The following is a 21,064-nucleotide window of genomic DNA, read 5'->3' as shown; positions in this document are numbered from 1 at the left end:
GTCCCAATTTTGCATGTCATAGATCTGTTGTCTCATTCTTCCAAGTGTTGTTTACATAGGTAAAATCTGCAGATAGGACATAAATGGACTTCACTCTTCATCCTACCATCGTTGGTTTTTCTATTATATTGACACCTACATGGAATTTCACATCTTCTAACCCAAACAAGACGTAGTTTCCTAATGTTGTTATTTGCAATACTAACAACAAGTTCTTCTTCATATACAATACATGATAAACATTATGTAAAGATACTATGTTAGATTTATTACCGGCACGATTGTCGTATTGCTGATTTAAGCAATTGACAATTGTGTGTTGTTGTGCATACCATACGATTTCATTTGTACTCTTTCTTGTCTTGCAATTTTCTCTAATTGTCAGTCATGTGGTTTGAGCATTCTGAATCTACGATCTATTCATTCTCATAATTGATATGCTCTCTCACCATCACAATGAGTCCTAGCTCATCTTCTTCTAAGGCACGTAGTACCTCTACATCTCATTCCTCCTCCATCTCCTTTTTAGATGTTGCCACATTGATTTCGACAGACTATTTCTTAAACCAACAATCCTTGGACATGTAGCCCTTCTTCCAGCAATGGTAGCAAATACCTTCAAATCTCTTTCCTTGAGAAATCTTAAGGTTGTTCTTCTGAGCTCTCTCAAATTGTGCAGTTCCTTGGTGGACTCTTCCTTTGTCACGATTTTTGTATCCATGTGGCTTATTGTTGCTCAAACTTTTACTTGTGTAGAGTGTTTCTTCTTCACTCTCTATCGTGATGCCTTCTATTTGCTTGGCTGGCACCAAATTTTCAAACTCTACAAATATTGTTGAGTAGGTCATCCTTGTATAGGAATAACAAAACTTCTATATTATGGTCGCTATTTATGGATAATAATCCTCTTCATACAAGCTTCTCTAATAGTAGACTTCAGATCTAGTTCAGTAATCTCCCGACGTATCGACTTGACCCTATGGAAGTACTGAAAAATCGTCATGTTATATTGTGAGATTGATAACATATCGTTTTCTAGAAGTTGTAGTCTCGTATCGTTCTTTTTTTAGAACAACATTACGAATGTGTCTCATGCTTCTTTCGGCGACTTATCATCTTAAATGTGCTCTAACATCTCTTCTTTGATTGTGGTATTCAAGGCAAACATTGTTTTTGCTTGCTTTGATTCTCCATTTGTGCAAGGCGCCGTTAGGATCCTTCTTTAACGACATAGTTTCACTCCCACCAACGACCTCCCTAAGGTCCTGTCCTTGTAAGGACATCACGCATGTTACTTACATATTGTAATTGTTGCCATTGAGTTTCTTGATTTCTCCAACGTTTTGGAAATCATCCACCATGTTAGTTATACCTCACTAATACCAAACAAGTTTTCTCAACAAAAAACTTGCAGTGTCACAGACTACTCACGACACAAAGAAACTCACTCACTAATAATCTCAAGAAATTGTTTATGATGTGCAAGATCAAATAGACATGTAACCATAGAACATATTAAGAATTTCAAGAAATCATACAACTTATACCAACCTATGAACACAACTCTTCGTATGAAACACTTGCACTTTTTATTAACACAAATCAAGAAGAGATTACAATACATTTTGTAAAATACTACTACACTTTACTTTTACTTGAGACGGCTCGGAATTCCTTCGAATGAAAACCTTAGTAGGGTGAATTTGTATTTATAGTCGGGACTAAATAATTTATTCTTAAAATATTTAATCATTTATTTCTAAAACATCTATAAAAAAATTTCTAAAATTTCTAAAAATATCTAAATCCTAAAATCTATACATAATTGACTCGTACAATTATTGATAAATTCAGCCTATTGGATGCAATGAAATACCCTTATGACGTGGAAGAATTCTTTGTCAATCAAACTCGAGAGAAAATCAATGAAGAATATTAAATGGGATTAAAGGAGACTACATACTCGAATAGTATTTATTGTATTTAATAAATCCTATGACCGCAATGGAATTTTATGGAATATTATTGGATATAGCGTGGGTTAAAAATTGTGGCCGGCATATAAAAACAAAGTCAGCCGTCGGTATCTTTAAACAACTCTCGCCGGCACACAAAAACAAATTCCACCGTTGGTTTCTTCAATGGCTGAATCTCCACTTTGAAGAATGAAATTTTTTTTTGATAACAATAATATCTAATCTATCTAATGAATATAAAATATAAATTAAATATGATAGAGCGTCATAATTATTTTGAATATAATTGTTAATTTTAAAAAATAAAATTAAAATTGGCAATCTCGAACCATATATTAGGAACCGACACTTAATCCAAGGATACATTGTCCAATAATACAACAATACGGACCATCATGCTTATTTAGTTGTAAAGAGAATGCAAATTTAAGAGACTTCTAAAATATATAAAACTAAAATTACACAGAGGATAATTCAAGTGGATTATTAACTGTGAGAGACTCACCATTATTTGCTGGTGATAAATCAAGGATCATAGTTGCTGCTTTAATAGCCCTGCTATACGAGTAAAACGGACTTATAAGCCTAATCACGTTATGGAAAAAAAATTGATTTATTAAGATTTATGAATGGATAATGAAATAGGTGGCACGGATGGAGGTGGGGAAGGCTCCCCATTTCCGACCCATGGTCATCTGTAACGGCTGTCCGTTTATTTTAAACAGAAAAACTAATCCAATAATGAAATGATAAAAAAAGCAAATGATTAATAGTATTCACCTACCATTGTTCAGGAGATTGAAATTTCGTGGCTAGATCACCACAGCATACAACGAGCATGTCTGTGTATATAGAGCCTGGATTTAATGTTACAATTCCCATGTCCTTTGGTAGCTCCTTTGCCACAGATTTGCTTAATCCCTCGATTGCCCATTTTGAGGAACAATATGGTGCAAACTATAAAATACCAAAAATATACCATCATAGCAAACATTTAGATACCTGAAACCATACAAAATTTAAAATTAATCAAAGATAATTTAAAAATCTTGGTGTAAAATTGATGTTAATATTCAATCACGTACATCTGCATGGGTAGATCTTCCAGCACTCGATGACATATTAACAATAATTCCGTAGTTGTTATGCATCATAAGTGGAATGAAATGACGCAAAATATTTGCAGTTCCTTTGATGTTGGTGTCAATAACGTTATCAAAATCTCGTGCATCAAGTTCCCATATTTTGGCTTTGCCATGAGCCAAACCTGCATTATTCACTATGATCCATCCAAAAACTATGTCATTACCCTTTTTTTTATATAACAAATTAAGAAACGAATGATCGAACATACCAATGATATCAGGAACAAGTTTCTCTTTTCTCACAATTTGTGCAAATTCTTCAACGTTGTCGTTCGATTTCTACAAAAAAAAAAAAAAAAAAACATACATTTCCAATTAGTTTTTGTAAAATTTGTGAAGTGGAATTCAAATACTTACATACCACATCGAGTTTGAAGAGGAAATGCTGAATTAGAGAGGACTTAGAAAGCTGTTCTTGAAGGGAATCAAGTTTGGTTTGATCACGTGAGCAACCGATTATGGTGTGGCCGCGGGTAGCCAGCTCCAAGGCTAAAGCTCTTCCTAAGCCCTTGCTCACCCCAGTGATCAACACCTTTCGAGAGGATTCATTGTGAGATGTGGCCATCGAAGATATGCAGCTCTTTGATAGAGTCAATTAAGATTGACAAATCCAAAACTTAAGGACATGGTTTGATGGGCATTATTTTATGTAACAAAGTTGGTTCAAGACATTCAATGTAACTCAATCCATACGTAGTTGAATATTTTATGGAAGCAGTTGAAAAATAGACCAACAGCTAGCCGTTCGTACCATTAATTTATTTGTTGTCGCAATCATAACAATATCACCACCCCTTTGTTCTTTTCGTCTTTGGATATTGGCCCAATAACTTTTGTTTATTATTTTGTTATAATTTATGGAAGCACATAAATTGTGTAGTGAAATTTTTGTATTCATCAACTTTCTTTTCTTAAATTTTATTATATTCGCCTACTTTTTTTTTTATTATGATTTCAATATGTTTTGTAACGCCCACACGCTTAGCATATGCTTTTGTAGGTTTAATTGTTACTTCTATGTATTCATTCTTTTGGAGAAAAAAAAAAAGTGAACTTGTCGTCAAAGAAAGTCGAGCATTTTTTCCCTTTTATTTATTGTGATGTTTTTTTTTTTTTTGGGAAGAAAAGAAACTACCCATCTCTTTTATCTTTCCCTTGAATGAGCCATGGCACGCCATCTCTCGAGGTTGTAAAACCTACATCGAGGAATAGATATTTCTTCTCTTTCTTTCTCAGGTTAATAGCGTGTGGTAAGCAACAAATGAGTAAGATATTCTTTATTGGAAAACTCTAGATCTTCACCATACAACTCAAAAGACGAGAAGAAAGTTGTTCTCACAAACTTTTTTTCTTTTCTTTTTTTAATGACTTCCCTTTAAATAAAAAATGTGAAAAATAAATTTGGAAAAATAGCCATGAAATATAGAATTGCACAACTAGCTCTAAAATTATAGTATGTAGAAATGGCCCTGAACCCTTTGAAAAAAAAAATTAAAATTAGATAAAAAGGGGCCAAAATTTGCAAATTGGCCACTTAAATGCCTAGTTATGAGAATCGGCCAATGGGGAAGTCACATGTGGAAGGTTTGTGATTGATTGGTGGGCTAGATGGTGAGTACGCATACCAGGTTGTCTTCCTCGAGATAGAAACGACCATAAACACACTAAGAATTTCAAACCTTGTGTCATCATTGTAGCCTAAAACCAGTTGGGTTTGAGCGAAGAAACATCCATACACATCACTACTTTGGTAAGATTCAAAAAGAAGGAGAAGCGGGTGTGAACAGGCTTCAAGATTTTGGGTAAGAACTTTTAGATTTGTTCAAAAATGTTATGACCTCCACAGCTACTAAGAATAATTAAAAAAGTTTAATATCAACCCCGAGGCCATTTGAGTTACAATTAAGTGTAGGATTGGATAAAGATTGAGGGAACGATTCCATAATCCAGATTTGAGGAGGAACTTGGGACTACTTGAATAGTTTGCTCTTTGCTCTGAGACAAGTACCACTGTTAAGTGTAGAAACAGTTTAAGGTAGAGGCTACAATTCTATAAACTTGTTTTGAAAAATACCTGGGACTACATAGGTTGATATCTCAGGATGAGTGCCTGTAGTAAGTGTGGAAACAACTCTGGCCTCCTGACTAGGATTGTACCATTGTAAATCCATCTTGAGAGTGGAATGTGAATCCACATGGTTAAGCTTAGTAGTTGGTAGGCACGCTGAGTTACTCTCCTAGATTTTATGAACGCTATGATCTTGTGTTAAGAATCATCAGCTATGGTCCTATGTCAAGGATGCCATTCATTCCAAATAAATATGATAAGGTCACGCCTTAATTCAGGGTACTAGTCATTCACGTTAAAGACTATGCAAGCTTATTAAGCATGAGAACAGAAAAAGTTGGTTCACCTGTAGTGCTACAACGTAATTTGTAGCCCTCTTTGAGGCATTTCTAGAAGTTTAGGTAACTAAACTAGGCTTGAATTTCTAAGAGCTTAGAGAAAAGTATGTGGTAACCTAGTAGGATAAGGAGGTAAGGAAAGCCTACAACTAGTTTATTAATAGAGTATTTTTATATTCATCGCCATTTTTTTTTTAATATTGAATTTTCAAAATTTTAGTAAGTGTCTTAATGGCCGAGTTTCAAGATCATGTAAAAGAGAAAAATGCTTAAAATTTTTTCACAAATCTCAAGAAAAAAGAAAATAGTGAAAAACTAGAAAAATCGATCAAAAACTTCGAGGGGTGAACCAGTCATTTTCATTCCTCTTGGCTAATTAAGGGCCTAGAATATCCCTGATTAAGCGACTAATGATGAAGAAAAAGAAAAAAAAAAAAGGAGAAAAAAAGAAAATGGACGTTTAGGGTTCTTGAGAGAGAGTTAGAGAGCGAAAGTCGAAATCAGCTCTATAGAGCAGTTTGGAGTCAGAATTTCACTGGACTTAGTGGTTTTGGAAGAACCATTATGGACTTTTGATTTGTTCAAATCCATCAAAAATCGAGAAAGAACCGAAGATTTGCCTTTCAGGTTCTTGATTCTGATTTTTCTTCAAATTCGAGAGCTTTTCATGGAATTAAGTTCTAACTTTTTAGTATGTATTTTTTAGAGATATTTTGCACAAGTTTTATGAAAGAATGTGGAGTTGATTCGGCCTGAAAGGTGGCATTTTGATGAATGTCAAGAAACTGAAAATTTTGGTAAGTGTTTAGTCTTGGACGATATTTAGACTCAATCATTTCTTATTGTGATTGACTAAAAATTATGAAAAAATACCTTAGTAAATATGAATTAAAAGTCTATAATTTTCATGAAGGAACTAAATTAATTCAAGTTGAAAAAAAAAAACGAAATCTGGTTTGGAAATCTGAAAATTTTGACGGAGTCCAATGCACATATGACAACATGTGATAGATGTTTTCACCCCATTTAACCTTTGTTTTTCTGTATTTCGTTCCGATTTCAATAATAACCCTGATGTTACTTGAATTAGGACTTACCAGAGAAATTTCAGAAAAATTTAGAACTCCTAACATGTGAAAAAGGTAGCTTGGGAAGGCACGCGTCATCCAAATAAGTAACAACACGAACTTTAGGCAAGTAATACTTGCAGGGATCACTAGAACGTGCTAGCGTGTGAACATTTCTTACTTTAGGTGGTTAGAAATGCATATTAAGGACTTCGGAGGGTCATTTTTAGATGAGTATATACTATATATGTGTTATGGTAAAAGTACCATTATGCTCCAAGATTGAGATTTCAAAGTAGTATGCTATTTTATGTATTATGCAAAGCTAGAAGGAGAATATGCATGACTAGAATAAGAGTTGGACAATATGGATGAGTATGTTATGAATAATGTAAAAAGTTATCAAACTTCCCATACAATGAGATTTGTGAAAAATGTTGTTTTATATGTTTTTGGTTGGGTTAGAAAGAAGGATGGGTTATTGTGATTTGTGATGTGGGTGGTTTATGGATGTTATCTCCTCTTTGAACTTGTGTGCTTCTATATGTGCATGATATAGTAAGCTTTAGCTCTAGGTTTTGACTATGTTCTCCCTATAAAGCGTGTTTATCTGCACCGAACTAGGTCGTTAGAGTTATGTTGACTAGATGATGACCTAGGTCAAGATGCCTTCATAGACTGAGCACCTCAGGATCAATTGTTTATTGACCATAATTCATGAACCTAGTTACCCTAGGAACATATTGTAATATCTTAAAAAAAAAAAAAAAAAAAATTGTCTATTTCTTTCTCTGGTTTGAACAAGTGTAATTATAGAATATGGTATTCATTTAGAGTGAAAAGAATTGAAAAGAAGTTGTTAATAATAGATTATAGAGAGATATAGATAAAAGAAATTTCCGTGAGACATTTAATAGTTGGTCTATTCTTAGTCAGGGTAAAGTCCGAGCTAGGTCGTTAAAGTTAGGTTGACTAGATGATGACCTAGTTTAGAATGTCTTCCGTAGACTGAGCACCTTAGTATCATGAGCGAAAGTCAGAGAAAAAAAGACTTGAGGAGTTAGAACAGAACAATCGGAACAATCTCCCTAGCAAAGCATGCATGATGTACTCAATTAAGATTAAGGTGCTACAGCTCGTGCGATTTACATGTTGAGCTTATTCATATTTTTGTAGTAGACCTTGTTACATGTTGAGCCTATCCGTATTTTTCTAGTAGACCTTGTACCTAGGATCGTGAGCTGAATAGTCCAAGTCCCCGCTAGTAGATATTGTCCTCTTTGGACTTTCCTTTGAGCCTTCAGTCTGAGACAAACAAAAGATCTTCTTTCTAAAGAAATTCAATTCGGAACTATTATATATCCAAGGTCCAATATTCAAATAATTTAAGAGGTTTTCCTGACTTTTTCCATGTCAACAAACAATTCGAAATGTCTCGACTTTTTTAGAACATGTCCAAGTGAAATAGTAATGATTCGAAACACCTCTTTTTACATTATTTCGGAAACCCATGGACTCACCGTATGGATAAGTAAAATATAGGATTTCCAATCTTAGCATGAAAGGGAGGGAATCAGATACTCAATTTAAATTTAAAGGAAGTAAACAAAATTCCATACTCGATCTCATAGATAAATATAGAATTTTGTGGAAAGCCATATTTGATGAAAGTCACATGTACGTCTTGGAGGGAGATCTTTCATATCTACTAATTTAATTGATTTAATTGAAAAATAGCGGTTTCTTAGTCCCTTGTTTCAAAGAGAGGAGGACGAGTTATTCACATTTCTTTTGATGATCAGATGCAAATTGAAAACTAAGCAGTGGTAATTCTAAGGATTCCCGAGGAGAAAAATAGAGGTGTCTCGTACCTTACCCGTAATATGTGGAAGTATCGACGTAATTTCATAGAGTCATTCGGTCTGAATGCTACATGAAGAACATAAGTCAGATGAAGGAACAGGAAAACCTAGGATGTAGAAGATCATAACATGAGTGATTCGACGTATTTGGATTCCTATATATCCACTCATGTGGTACTTCATTGTATGATAGATATAAGATCCATATGTATAGATATCATCATCTATATCTAGAAAGCCGTATGCTTTGGAAGAAGCTTGTATAATTTGGAAAGGAATTTTGATTGATCAAAAAGGAGAATCTACTTCAACCGATATGCCCTTAGACACGGCCATACATAACATAGAAAACACACTTGGATTCAATGTACTTTTACCTTCAACGAGTGGTCTGACATTCCATGCGGGTTGAAGCACATGGTTTCCAAATTATTCTCCCAGTGTCCTTTAAACTTAAATTAAAGGATATTTAGTTTTGGGGCATTGAGAGGAGGTTCATGAAGAGGTTGAGGGCTAAGGAGGATCTTATCTAACTGCCCAATAAGCTTTGATTACGTGTGAAAATTGGTAAGGAAACTTAAAAGGGTTTTGTTTAATAAATTGAGAGGATCCATTTACATTCATCCTTCTAATAGCTTTGTTTGAGGGGAAGATAACGAATAGATTTCAGGAAGGACTTGGTATGAGATAATGTCTAGATCAGCCGAATTGGCAAGAAACTTTCTCGACTTTGTCGCGATGAGCAACTGGTGAACTTTGAAAGGTTATAACAAGAGATGTTCATTTTATCCGTGCAGACCGACCTCATACGGGAAGGGGATTATCCATTTAGATGGAGAATGGAGGAGAGAGTGGAGAGCCTTTTTTCCTCTTCGATAAATGGGATCAAGATTGTGACACAGATTAAATTCCTTATCCCCATCCATACCCAATTCCCTGCCCCCCCTCCCCCGTCCTTGCACCGTGTAATATTAATATATTTTCAACATGTATTTTATATTTATATTTATATATGTATGTTTTTTTTTCTATATTAAAAAAATAAATCAATTAATTTGACTCCATATTAAAATTTGAATATGTTAGTAGACATTTTATATGCTTATGAATTATATTGAATTATTATGATTTATTTTAATTTTTTAATAAAGATTATATTGAAAAATTAAAACTTTAAAATTAATATTTAAAAAAAATAAATAGGGAAGAAGTACCTACGTGGAACTTGATCCCCCAAATTTTTTAATGAGAATTTCCAGCTCATTCTTTGTAAAAATAAATGAAAATTTCTGCAGGAATAGAAAATGAAATAGGTGGCAGGGTGGGGAAGGGATAGGTCTCCCCGACCCTATCTCATCCATATACATCTCTAATTATAATTTGAGCTACAGACCACGACAAGATAAGATTTTTGGTTTCTACTTCTTCCTTGCAACATCATTTCTAAGTTTAGGAAGAAATTCACTAATGCCATTTTTAAGGTGAGTATATTCATGGTGTGCATTTATCTTCCTTTGTGGGAGAAAAATAACTTTGTCATGGCCAGTTCAATTAACCCAAAATTGAATCTATTATTTTATTTGAGAATTAATTAACGTTACAATAATTAACAAAATGGACTCTACTGCTCATGAACTTTAAATAGAAAGCTTAAGATGATACATTAAGAATATATATGAAGTTTGGTGGTCATTAAAGTTTGATGAGGGGCTAAATCTAAGATAAGTACTACATGATCAAAATGCCCCTATATGCCAAAGTGTTTATTAATAAATTAAATATACTCTAAATGACCTAATATCGTAAATATGGTCGTTTTCCAAAGAAAAAAGAGATTATACAATGTCTCAAAGTCATTGGAGCATGTATAAAGGCTAAACTAAGAATTAAGGGTAAAATAACTAAAATGCCAATCGTAAGCTATGCCCAATCTCTTTGTCTCTAAATGATTTAACATTTTATATTTGAATACCTAAGGATTTACCCAAGAATTCAAGGATTTTGGAATTCATTAAAAACTTAACCCACTCCTTTGGAATTCATTAAAAACTTAAACCAACAAATGGAGTGGTAAAGAACTCGAAAGGTTATAAAATCTTTCAAAGAAAATATAATATGTTTAAGCACTCGAAGAAACTAGAATACGTTTGGAGTATAAATTAAGGCTGAAGGGAAAAATGAAACTACCCTGGGTGACCCCTAATAAATATTCATGGTTTTTGACTTATGATCTTGGATTAAGGCTTAACAATTCATAAGAAGACTTGCATGGTTGCGTCTTAAGAATAATCTTTGCACTAAGAACCTAAGAACTCATGAAACTAAGAAAACACTTCAAGAACAAAGAATTAAGAAAAAACACACCACAAAGTCTTAAGTCCATTAAGACAGGAAGACTACTAGGAATCACTCATAACAAAGAACCAAGATCTTGAAACTCAAACCTAAGAACCCTTAGACCTCCCATAATATAGCATGTTCATGATTCAGACATCTCTTAAAACGTAAGAAGTCTTGGATGTAGTTTTCAGACTACATCACTTGGAAGGTAAGAAGCCTTGGATGCAAGTTTCAGACTATGCCGCTTAGAACGAATGAACGCATAAAACTTAAGTATTTAAATTATGTGGTGTGGAACATATGAAGCCTTGGACATAGCTTTTCACATTGCATCACTTGGAATAGAAGCATTTGACATAGGTTTTAGGCTACACCACTTGGAAAGTAAGAAGCCTTGGGTATAAGTTATAGACTATATTGTAGAGAACGCATGAAGTCCTGTATGCAGGTTCATACTACGTCACTTAGAACACATGAAACTTTGGAAGCAGGTTTTCAAATTGTGTTGCTTTAAAGCATGAAGCATTAGACATACAAGTTGTCAGGTTCAAGTCATGTATAATAAACCCTAGGGGGAATGTCTTAGGAAACAAGAAATAAGAACAAGGACAAGAACTAAGGATAAGAATCAAGAACTAAGGACAAGAAATTCTTATAACTCAGAACTTCAATCTTCGGAACCAAGGTCCTTATATTAAAATCATGTTTAAGAACTCAGAACCCGAACCATGGTAAGAAATAAAAACTCAAGAACAAAACTTAAGAACCTAAGTTCTCAATTCAAGAAAAAGAACATGACAAGAAAGGAGTATGGTACCCTAGCATCTACCATGGACATGATTAAGAGCCTAATTATTGAGTCTTATACTCATTCTAGCTCTCACGTTTTTCCAGTAACAAGAATGAGCTCGTCGAAGATGGAAGCAGACCTACTGTAAGTGTCATACAAAGTCACACCAAATTTTCAACTATTTAATGTTTCAAGTTGTTTTGTTTACTGAGACCAATGTGTTCAAACTTAAAACTTTGTTTTGGATTTGTAAATAAAATGTATTTATGTTTTATATCATTTTGTTTTCGACAACGTGATTGTGCGCTAACCCGTAATTAGGCCTATGTGGTACATATATGAGCCCATCTAGTGGCCACATGCCCGCTTGCATGAATTGTGCATAAAGAAGTACTATGTATCCAACCTTGCCTGAAAAAGAAAGTAATGCCTAAAGAACAGTCACAGAAAGATAGGTTCCGAACCATGATTGCATGTGATTGCACTTTAACAATTGAACAACTTATTAATATTTTTAAATACTCACACCACCTTTACTATTTTTTTTTAGGTAAAGTAATGCTTCCATGCATAAATTTCTTTAGGTTAGAATAAGGAAATCACATTTCTTGTAACGAGAGGTTATTTTCCTTGTTTTCAACTGTACTATTCTATTATGGCTACTTTGAATTTGAAATAGACTTTGTGAATATTTAAATTCATAGAACTTAGTAATATTACATGCGTTTAATGACAATCTTATTTCTTAAAAATAGTAAAGTCCTTACAAATCCTCTTAGATGTCACTAGTTTTTAATAACGTTCCCGCAGATATTTCATCCTCAATCGTGAGAGATGCCCCATTATCTTTTGAAGTGAAATCAAGAATCATAGTTGCTGCTTTCATAGCCCTGCCACAATAAAGTGAATGCATAAATTTATTAATATTTGTGCAAAAGGAAATATAAACTTCATCAAAACTTATCTCCACTAATCTCCATGTAGCACCCGAATATTAAAAAAGAAAACAAAAATGAAGAAAAAGGGTCAAAGTCAACCGAGGGGCAAATAGATAATTTTGCCCCTTCAGCCGCTAAAGAGGTCCAAATGGAACCCTATAAAAGTCTTGCAAAAGAGAAACAAAGTGAGAGAGAGAAAGAGTTGAGAGAACCTAGAGAGTGGAGGAAGAAAGAACCGCCTGAAGACTCACCGGACCGCCGTGGAAGTCATCCCTAGCTATGATCTAGGTGCAAGGACTTCTTCTTGGAAGGAAGAAGAAGATTTGAGTGAACGGAGCTTTATTTTTCGTCAAGAACCAAGAAGATCTGCAAGGTAACTGTTCGCCATTTTTCCTCACATCTGAGCCATTTCTTCTTACGAGTTAAGGCCTAAGATTTTGATATGTTCTTCTAGAAAAACAGAGAGGTGACGTTGCATAGTGAGAGACATCCAAAGATTTACATACATGAGACTTTCTAAGGTTTAGTATGAGATGAATTACTTAGGACCCAGCCTCCCGTGACCATAATTCTAGATGTTAAGCTTGCCTTCGTGGAGACCACGTAGAACGCCTAGAAAGTATAGAGCATGTTTCGGTACAAACTGCATAGTAGGCTCAGACAATATTATTCTTACAAACAAGGACGGCCACTATAGGAATTAAGCACCCCTCAAGCAAACCATTATTATAAGTGAGTTTGGTTAAGTTGGAAGTTGATAGATAAGATTTACTAACCTCGAGGTTTGGTTGGAGTCTTCACGAGCTAAATTCTAGCTATGGACTTTCAAAAGCATGATGTACGCTTTACGTCACTAATGAGATACGGGGTGTAGGATATTCCAATTGATGGATCACCTAATAGATAACAAGTCGCTTTGAACGTTGGTGGAGAGGACCAAGTCCAGTAGCAACATGTGGTTATCAGGATCATATGTACCGCGTTCTAAGCTATCTTTTGATCAGGGCATGCATGTTCACAAAGTGAAGGACGTAGAACTGTCAAGGTAGTTCAGTGGATCTCAAGGTCGAGAACAGCAGGAAAAAGAGCTCAAGCTATGGTCATGCCTTTGTAGTTTGGAGGGAGAAAGTCGAGATGGGCGTTAGTAAGAACCAACCCTTGTTTAGGTTAAGTGGATTACAAATGGTAGAACTCTAGTTTCACCCAGGAGTGTGATGTTGTACTTGTGAAGCATGCTCAAATAGAGGTAGAACTCCTAGACAACGTGATGCTGAAGACCACTAGAGGGGTAGTGAGATGGTGACTTGTAAACAGGTAACACTAGCAGAGACTTGATATGTCTTAGAGAAGACATTGGACATAGAGGAAGTATCCTCAAAGGTTGAGGGAGGCTAGTTACCAAACAAGAGTTTTCAAAGAGTTCCTTAGGATCCTGTACAAGAACTTGAAAGGTTCACGTGTTCGAAAAAGCCAGTAATAAGATATCATTACGAGAGGAGATGTGACTAACTCAGTCATAAAAGATACTACAGGAGCTAGTCTAGGTGTACGTAGAAAACTTATGCAAGGATCCTTTACTCCCAAAAGAGTCCGTACTTAGCTTATATGAGTATTAGAACTCAAACGAGCTACGTGACAGGGCGCCTCGCTGTGAGGAAAGACATGTGTTGGCCATATGAGATGGAATTACATGGCTATTTTTGGAGATGCAGTAAAGACCGTAAGGGTCTTGACAAGTTCAAGATACCTCCTATGAGGATCAAACAGAGTGACATATCTATGACTGCTTTCAGGAGCTATCATGAGGAAGTTGAGATTATTGCTAAATCCTTCGTCCTGATTGACGCCCGATGGAGGTTTAGGTCTAGACAAACCAAATGTTCATGAGACCTTCTTGTTACTGTCATTGTAGTCATCTTTAATGATATGTTAGTGTAAACCAAGACAAAATTAGTTGACGAGGAACACCTGAGGCGAGTTCTTATGGTGTTATGGACACATCAATTGTACGCTAAGTTCTCCAAGTGTAAGTTTTGACCGTTTGAGGCAGTTATGAGGTGGCCAAGACTGACCATAGCCACTGAGTTACGAAGTTTCTGGAAAATTTTCAGAAGACTCGTACATGATATTTCCAAGATCTCTACAGCGCCTACACAGTTAACCAAGGAGGGCAAGCCCTTTGACTGGATATTAGCAGACGAACAGAGTTTCCAGGAACTTGAGCAAAGTTGGTGACTGCATCAATTCTCCTAGTACCTGATGGGCCAGACAACATTGTAGCGTATAGAGACGCCTCATGTAAGGGATTAGGGTGCGTGCTTATGCAGAAGGGTAAGGTAATAGCTTACACTTCAAGGAAACTGATGAAACACGAACAAAATTACCTCACCCATGATCTTGAATTAGCACCAGCCGTATTAACCTTGGAGACATGGCAACATTACGAGCATGGAGAAAAGTACAAGTATACACTGACTAAAGAGCCACAAGTACCTGGTCATGCAGATGGAATGGAATATATGGCAATGAAAATGGTTGGAATTGATAAAGACATCGAGATTCTATATCACAATGCCAACATTGTAGCTGATGCATAGAGCAGGAAGACCGTTCATACTTCTGCAATGATCACCCAGCAAGGGAAGTTACAAGATGAGATGAAGAATACTAAAATCGAGGTTGCAACTAGAGGTGGTACCGCTCTGATAGCACAGATGACCATGCAACCTGCCGTATGAAAACGAGTTGTCGATGCCCAAAAGCTCGACTTGCACCTCGGTAAAGTATGGAATTAAACAGAAACAAAGAGGCCAGCAGGGTATTCAATCTCTTCAGACTGGGGTTTAAAGTAGCAAAACTGCCTAGGTGATCCTCGAGACAAGAAAATCCTAAAAGACGTTATAATTGAAGTCCACGATACATCTTACACATTTCATCTAGAAACTACAAAGATGTGTCAAGATGTGAAAGGATGCTATTGGTGGCTAGAGATGAAGAAAGACATAGTGGATTTCGTAAGCCGATGGCATGTGAAGGCCTCGAGACCATGCCTATCAAGATTGCTACAACCCTTAAATGAAGAAAAGGGTCAAACTCAACAGACAGGCAAATAGCTAATTTAGCCCATACAGCAAGTAAAGGAATCCAAATGGAACCCTACCAAAAGTCCTCCAAAAGAGAAAAAAAAATGAGAGAGGGAGAGTTAGAGAGAACCTAGAGAGAGGAGGAAGAAAGAATCGCCAAAAAAATTCACTGGACCACCGTGGAAGTCATCTCTAACTATGATCTAGGTGCAAGGACTTCTTCGTGGAAGGAAGAAGAAGATTTGAGTGACCAGAGCTTCATTTTTCGTCAAGAACCGAGAAGATGTGCAAGGTAACTTTTCACAATTTTTCCTTAGATCCAAGCTATTTCTTACAAGTTAAGGCCTAAGATTTTGATATATTCTTCTAGGAAGTATTCTCCAAAAATTTTGTGAAGAGGCTTGGCTGAAAATCATGGTCGGAAACTGCTGATCCGAGAGTTCTTTCCAAGAATGATAAGATGAACGTATCTACTTCCGACATCTATAAATTGGTCTATGTTGGAGTAAAAATTTAAGAAAAAATAACAGGACATAGCTGAGATTAGGATCTACAACTTTGCTGAAGAAATCGAGTTAATTAGGATCCTAGAATAAAAGATATGAAAATGAGAAAATGGAAGGAAAAATTATAAAAAATCGAATTGCTTCTGGGCAGGCAGTGAGCCACGTGTCATTCGGCGGGTGGAGAAATGCATCGAGGCAGGTGGCGAGCCATGTGTCGATGGGAGATAGGAGAGGCAGGTCCGGCTAGGCGAGGGACACAGTCGCTCGTTGGGTGGATCAATGCGTCAAGTGTTGAGCGGAGCGACATGATTCCAACCAGAATGTGACACGCGTCCCCTGCAAACCTAATCGACCCGCGACCCGCCAACTGACCCGATTCGACCTGCAAACCAGCTGACCCACCGTCTATTCAATGAACCAAACCGCCCATGAATCAGACCGCGACTAAGTTTCTGCCTCACGCGTGAAAGCCGCGACTAGCCTTTGTCTGGGCGCGTGGCTGGCGCGTGAGATGCTGTTTTTGTCCTGTTCGAATTCTATTTGTCTAATTTTTCTCCCCATTCCAATTCTATCCTATTTTTATATGAAATAGGACCTAATTGAAAAAAAATTAGTATTTTTGGACACGCTATTTGTGTAGAAAGTAACTTAACACGTGATATTTGCGAAGAAATACTTGTAGATTTTGCTTAGAATGCATGTATGCTAGAATATTTACCTGAGGTGATAGTTTCCTATGAATGAATTTTGGTAATGTGACTATTATGAGCGTGATTGTATTATGTGAAGCATTATGAGAATTATCTGAGTGTTTCAATTATGTTTTAAGCTTCCGCTATATATATGCATATGTTTAATTCATGTTGAAAGGAGGATGGGGATTTGTGAACTCTGCGCTCTAGATGCTTAATAGATGTTATCTCCCCGTTGAGCATGTATGTTTAGTTTGCATGAAATATGTATGATAATGCTAGATGGCTGTTGTATGCACACTCTGCTATTTTCCATGACCCATTAATATGATGAGCGTAGGCCTAAACTTTCCCTAGAAGCCTAGCAGATCACCACAACAAATAAAGTATCTTAGGAGTGTTCTCCCTGCTCCTAGTCGTTTCGCATGGAAAACGTGTCTCCGCGTCGTACAGTCCATTAACTGCATGGGATAAGGGAGGGGTCGCGCCCCTGCCAATGAGGGAGACTATCATGGGTCTAGGAGGTACTCAGCACACCCCTAGCCAAGATACCATATAATCTCAGATAGTCATGCAGAGGTAGCGCTTCATAGAGAGACACCAGTCATTTCGACTCGGCATAAGGAACTCTTAGAGTTTAAATGAAAGCACAGAGAACCAAAGAAGCCCCAAGGAGCAAGCTCCCAAGGGAAAGTAAGCCCCAAGGGACTAAGACCAAAACCACCAAACGTCCTAGAGCCAGAAAAAAGTACGAGAAAATTTGTTAAGCTTAGGATGCGATGAGAGCTTACAACTAAGTGGCTTACTGAGTATAATTTTTATACTCATCCCAGTTTTCGTATCTTTTTCAAGTGTTTGCTGACGGCAAGTGGAAGAGCGATTGAGAGCTGTATAGTCACAGAGGAGGTCGTAGGAATGTCAGTTTTTGTGAATCTTTTTGTATATTCCTTTTATAATTGTATTTCCTTTTTAAAATTTGTTTGAGGATTAGCTCTTTCTTTCTTCTGTATTAATTGAATGATATTTTTATTCTACTTTTTATTTATTTATTTATTTATTTTTGTTTGTTTTCACTTTCATCTTTTTGGTCGCGGTCCGAATTTTGGAAGTCTTGAAAATCGGGTTGTAGCTCCCATCAAGTAGCTCCCATCTTTATAATAAATATTAAAGGTGAGTGATGAAAGGTTGGCAAAGTAATTAGTGAATTCAAAAGCAATTTTTATTTTTGGAGTTTGCAAAAAAGACTTGGAACTTTAAAAAAACTCGAAGTTGTGTAATATTCAAGCCAATTAATAGTGATATTACATACCATTTTTCAGGTGATTGGCATCGCGTTGCTGCATCACCGACGAGGAAATGGAGCATGTCTGTGCATATGAATCCAGGATCCAAGGCCACAACTGCCATCCCCTCTGCTACTCCTTTCGCAACACATTTGCTTAATCCTTCAATTGCCCATTTTGATGAACAATATGCTGAAAACTGCAACTTGAAACAAAACCTAAAATCAACAAAAAGCTTAAAACTTTCATGTAAATATCCAATCACGTACATTTTCATGGGTATCTCTTCCGGCACTTGATGAAATATTCACAACAATTCCTTGTTTGGTGGCCATCATAAGTGGAAGAAAATGGCGCAAAACATTTGCAATTCCTTTGATGTTGGTATCAATAACGTTGTCAAAATCTTGTGCATCAAGTTCCCATATCTTCACTTGTTCATGAGCCAAACCTGCATTATTCACTGTAATGAAACCAAAAACCATGTCATTACCCATTTTCGTACAATAAATTAAGGATTGAAGGGACGGCAATACCGATGATATCAGGAACAAGTTTTTGTTTCCCAATAATTTGCGCGAATTCTTCAACGTTCTTGTTTGATCTCTACAAGACCATAAATTTTCAATCAGTTTTTGTAAAATTATTGAGGTGGGTCTACTAGATCGTGGGTTTATAATCCAGTCATTTAGGTTTATAATCAAAGGATACTATTTCTATTGGTGTGAGGCCTTAGAGAGAAATCCAAAGCAAAGCTACGAAAGCTTATGCTCAAAGTGGACAATATCATACCACTGTGGAGATCTGTCATTCCTAACGGTCGGATTCAAGCTTTTACATACCACATACCACATCGAGTGGGAAGAGGAAATGATGAATTGGAGACGACTTAGAAAGCTGTTCTTGAAGGGAATCAAGTTTGGTTTGATCGCGTGAGCAACCGATTATGGTGTGGCCGCGAGTAGCCAGCTCCAGGGCTAAAGCTCTTCCTAATCCCTTGCTCACCCCAGTGATCAACACCTTTCGGGAAGCATTTGAACCTTGCCGGGAGGATTCATTCTGAGATGAGGCCATGGGGAATTTGCTGCTATTTCACTTATGCTTCAAAGGTCCAATTTGCTTTATAGCGTTACAAATAATTATTGTTATGGTCCAACCATTCATAATGTGTCACCAAATTCATACGTATTGGAAGTTGAAATAATAAAAAGAAAATACGTGTTAGATGTCACAGTCATGCTTGTTCAAGGCGTGTTGTCTATAGTTCCATATCGGATGTCCCAGTCATGCTTGTCCAAAACATGTTGTCCATGTCCTCGTGTCTATTCCAAACCTTTTTATTATTCCTGTTGAGCCAATAGGAGGTGTATAACCGGTCACGAGAATCACGTCTACATCCACCAGGGCTAAAATCACACAAAATGTACTACAGGGGTTGTGATTATTTGTCAATTCTTCCTACCCGAGTTATATATGCTATCAAAGATGTAGTCGTTATTTATTCGCTCTTAGCTTATAACATTGATTTATTTCAAATTGTTTTCAACGTATTTCATCACTCACGTTGGTAAGAATATTTCTCTCAAACATGACCCCGGAGTATACACTAATATTATATGCAAAGTCTGAATTTCACACCGCTGATTTATTTGTTGGATTAGAACAAATGTCACATAATTGTTATCCCGCTACTGACCAGAGTACGATTGTGATGCTGTGAGCCATACAAAGGAAAACAATTAATTTTCATTTTTATCCAGTATTGTATTATTAACTCTTAATTTTAATTAATAGTTAAAAGATAATTTTGATGAGGAGATTTAATTTTGCAAATTTGGTACGTATCATATTAAATTTATATTATTTAATACGTTTCCTTTTATAGATGATAGTAATAAATGAATCCAAAATGTCATCCCTTAATTAGTGTGTAGATTAATTAGTGAATCCATAATGTACTTTTATTTAGTTATAATAAATAATTTAAAATAATTATCAACTACTAATTAAAGCTAAAAATTATGTTAACTTTGATAACAATTCACATCTTTTTTCATATTAATATTTAAATTATTCTCAATGTTCAATTACGTGATCCTACAACCCTTCTCTAGACGGGTTTACGGCATAATGGCCCTGTTTAGGAGATCCCTCGCCATTACCAAAAGGTGTAGGCACCTAGTCGTCTTGACACACTACCTATTTCAACAGTACTGGTACATGAGTGGAAAGCGTAGTAGAGACTCTAATGACACCGTTCATATTGCTATTAACTTGGAGAGCTACCTTAGTTATTCTTGATGTCGTAGAGGTCTACTAGGTTTTTAGAGACGTCTGTTCGGTGTAAATCTCGTCTCTCATTTTCAAGATGTTTAGGATTAACTCCTCTAGCTAGTCCATTCTATGGATGTACACAAGCCTAGACCTCTGATCTAGTTCATGATTTTAGGGTGCTCTTGTGCCTACTTTGTTAGAGATTAATTCTAACGGTCACCTAAAGTATAGTATTCATAATCTAAACATTTGTGCAAGCTTATCAGGGAAATAATCCTATCAATCCCCTTAGACACCAAAATTATAATATAAAAACCCATGCAAACTCAGCAGGGAAATGACATTCATCAATGACTCGAAACACATATCGCAATAACTCATGCCCTTTCTAACATACTAGAAAATATTAAAATAGCTTTCATCTTAAAATCTCGTCCTAGAGGTATTTTGATAATTTCGTACATCATACCCAACTTATTCGTTTGAATTGTCTAACTCGACTTCTAATCATGCATAATCTCTTCTTAGCTCTATCACAAGTATAAAAATTAGCATGCATCCTAGAATCTCATCTTTTGATAATTTTTTATAACATACATATCATGCATTCTAGATTTTTTAGGCTTTGGATCATAAACGGTGACTATAAAGACAAAGAAGAAAAGTAAATTATAATAAAATTAAAGTTAAAAATACAATAAA

General features: G+C 35.9%; 2 protein-coding genes across 4 annotated transcripts; both read right to left on the bottom strand.

The window, feature by feature from the left end:
- Positions 1-2,368: 2,368 nt before the first annotated feature.
- On the bottom strand, positions 2,369-3,721 carry LOC111436387 (NADPH-dependent pterin aldehyde reductase-like). Of its 2 annotated transcripts, none has more exons than XM_023074163.1 (5): positions 3,483-3,721; positions 3,331-3,400; positions 3,062-3,255; positions 2,761-2,933; positions 2,369-2,534 (listed from the first exon to the last, which is right to left on the bottom strand). In XM_023074163.1, the coding sequence occupies exons 1-5, from the start codon at positions 3,684-3,686 to the stop codon at positions 2,435-2,437; spliced, it is 741 nt and encodes a 246-aa protein (XP_022929931.1). In that variant the 5' UTR covers positions 3,687-3,721; the 3' UTR covers positions 2,369-2,434. The 2 variants fall into 2 exon arrangements, with proteins under 2 accessions (XP_022929931.1, XP_022929932.1); XM_023074164.1 differs by having other exon boundaries at positions 2,369-2,531.
- An 8,588-nt stretch (positions 3,722-12,309) lies between these two features.
- On the bottom strand, positions 12,310-19,166 carry LOC111436386 (NADPH-dependent pterin aldehyde reductase-like). 2 transcript variants are annotated; one of them, XM_023074160.1, is made up of 5 exons: positions 18,938-19,166; positions 18,625-18,694; positions 18,358-18,551; positions 18,115-18,287; positions 12,310-12,476 (listed from the first exon to the last, which is right to left on the bottom strand). In XM_023074160.1, exons 1-5 carry the CDS (start codon positions 19,160-19,162, stop codon positions 12,362-12,364), a joined length of 777 nt encoding a protein of 258 aa, XP_022929928.1. In that variant the 5' UTR covers positions 19,163-19,166; the 3' UTR covers positions 12,310-12,361. The 2 variants fall into 2 exon arrangements, with proteins under 2 accessions (XP_022929928.1, XP_022929930.1); XM_023074162.1 differs by lacking the exon at positions 12,310-12,476 and adding an exon at positions 16,030-16,569.
- Positions 19,167-21,064: the final 1,898 nt, after the last annotated feature.

The sequence above is a fragment of the Cucurbita moschata genome, unplaced genomic scaffold (assembly GCF_002738365.1).
Source record: "Cucurbita moschata cultivar Rifu unplaced genomic scaffold, Cmos_1.0 Cmo_Scf00054, whole genome shotgun sequence".
Lineage (NCBI taxonomy): Eukaryota > Viridiplantae > Streptophyta > Magnoliopsida > Cucurbitales > Cucurbitaceae > Cucurbita > Cucurbita moschata.
Note: the sequence above shows the minus strand (reverse complement) of the source record. Positions and strands in the feature narration are given on the sequence as shown.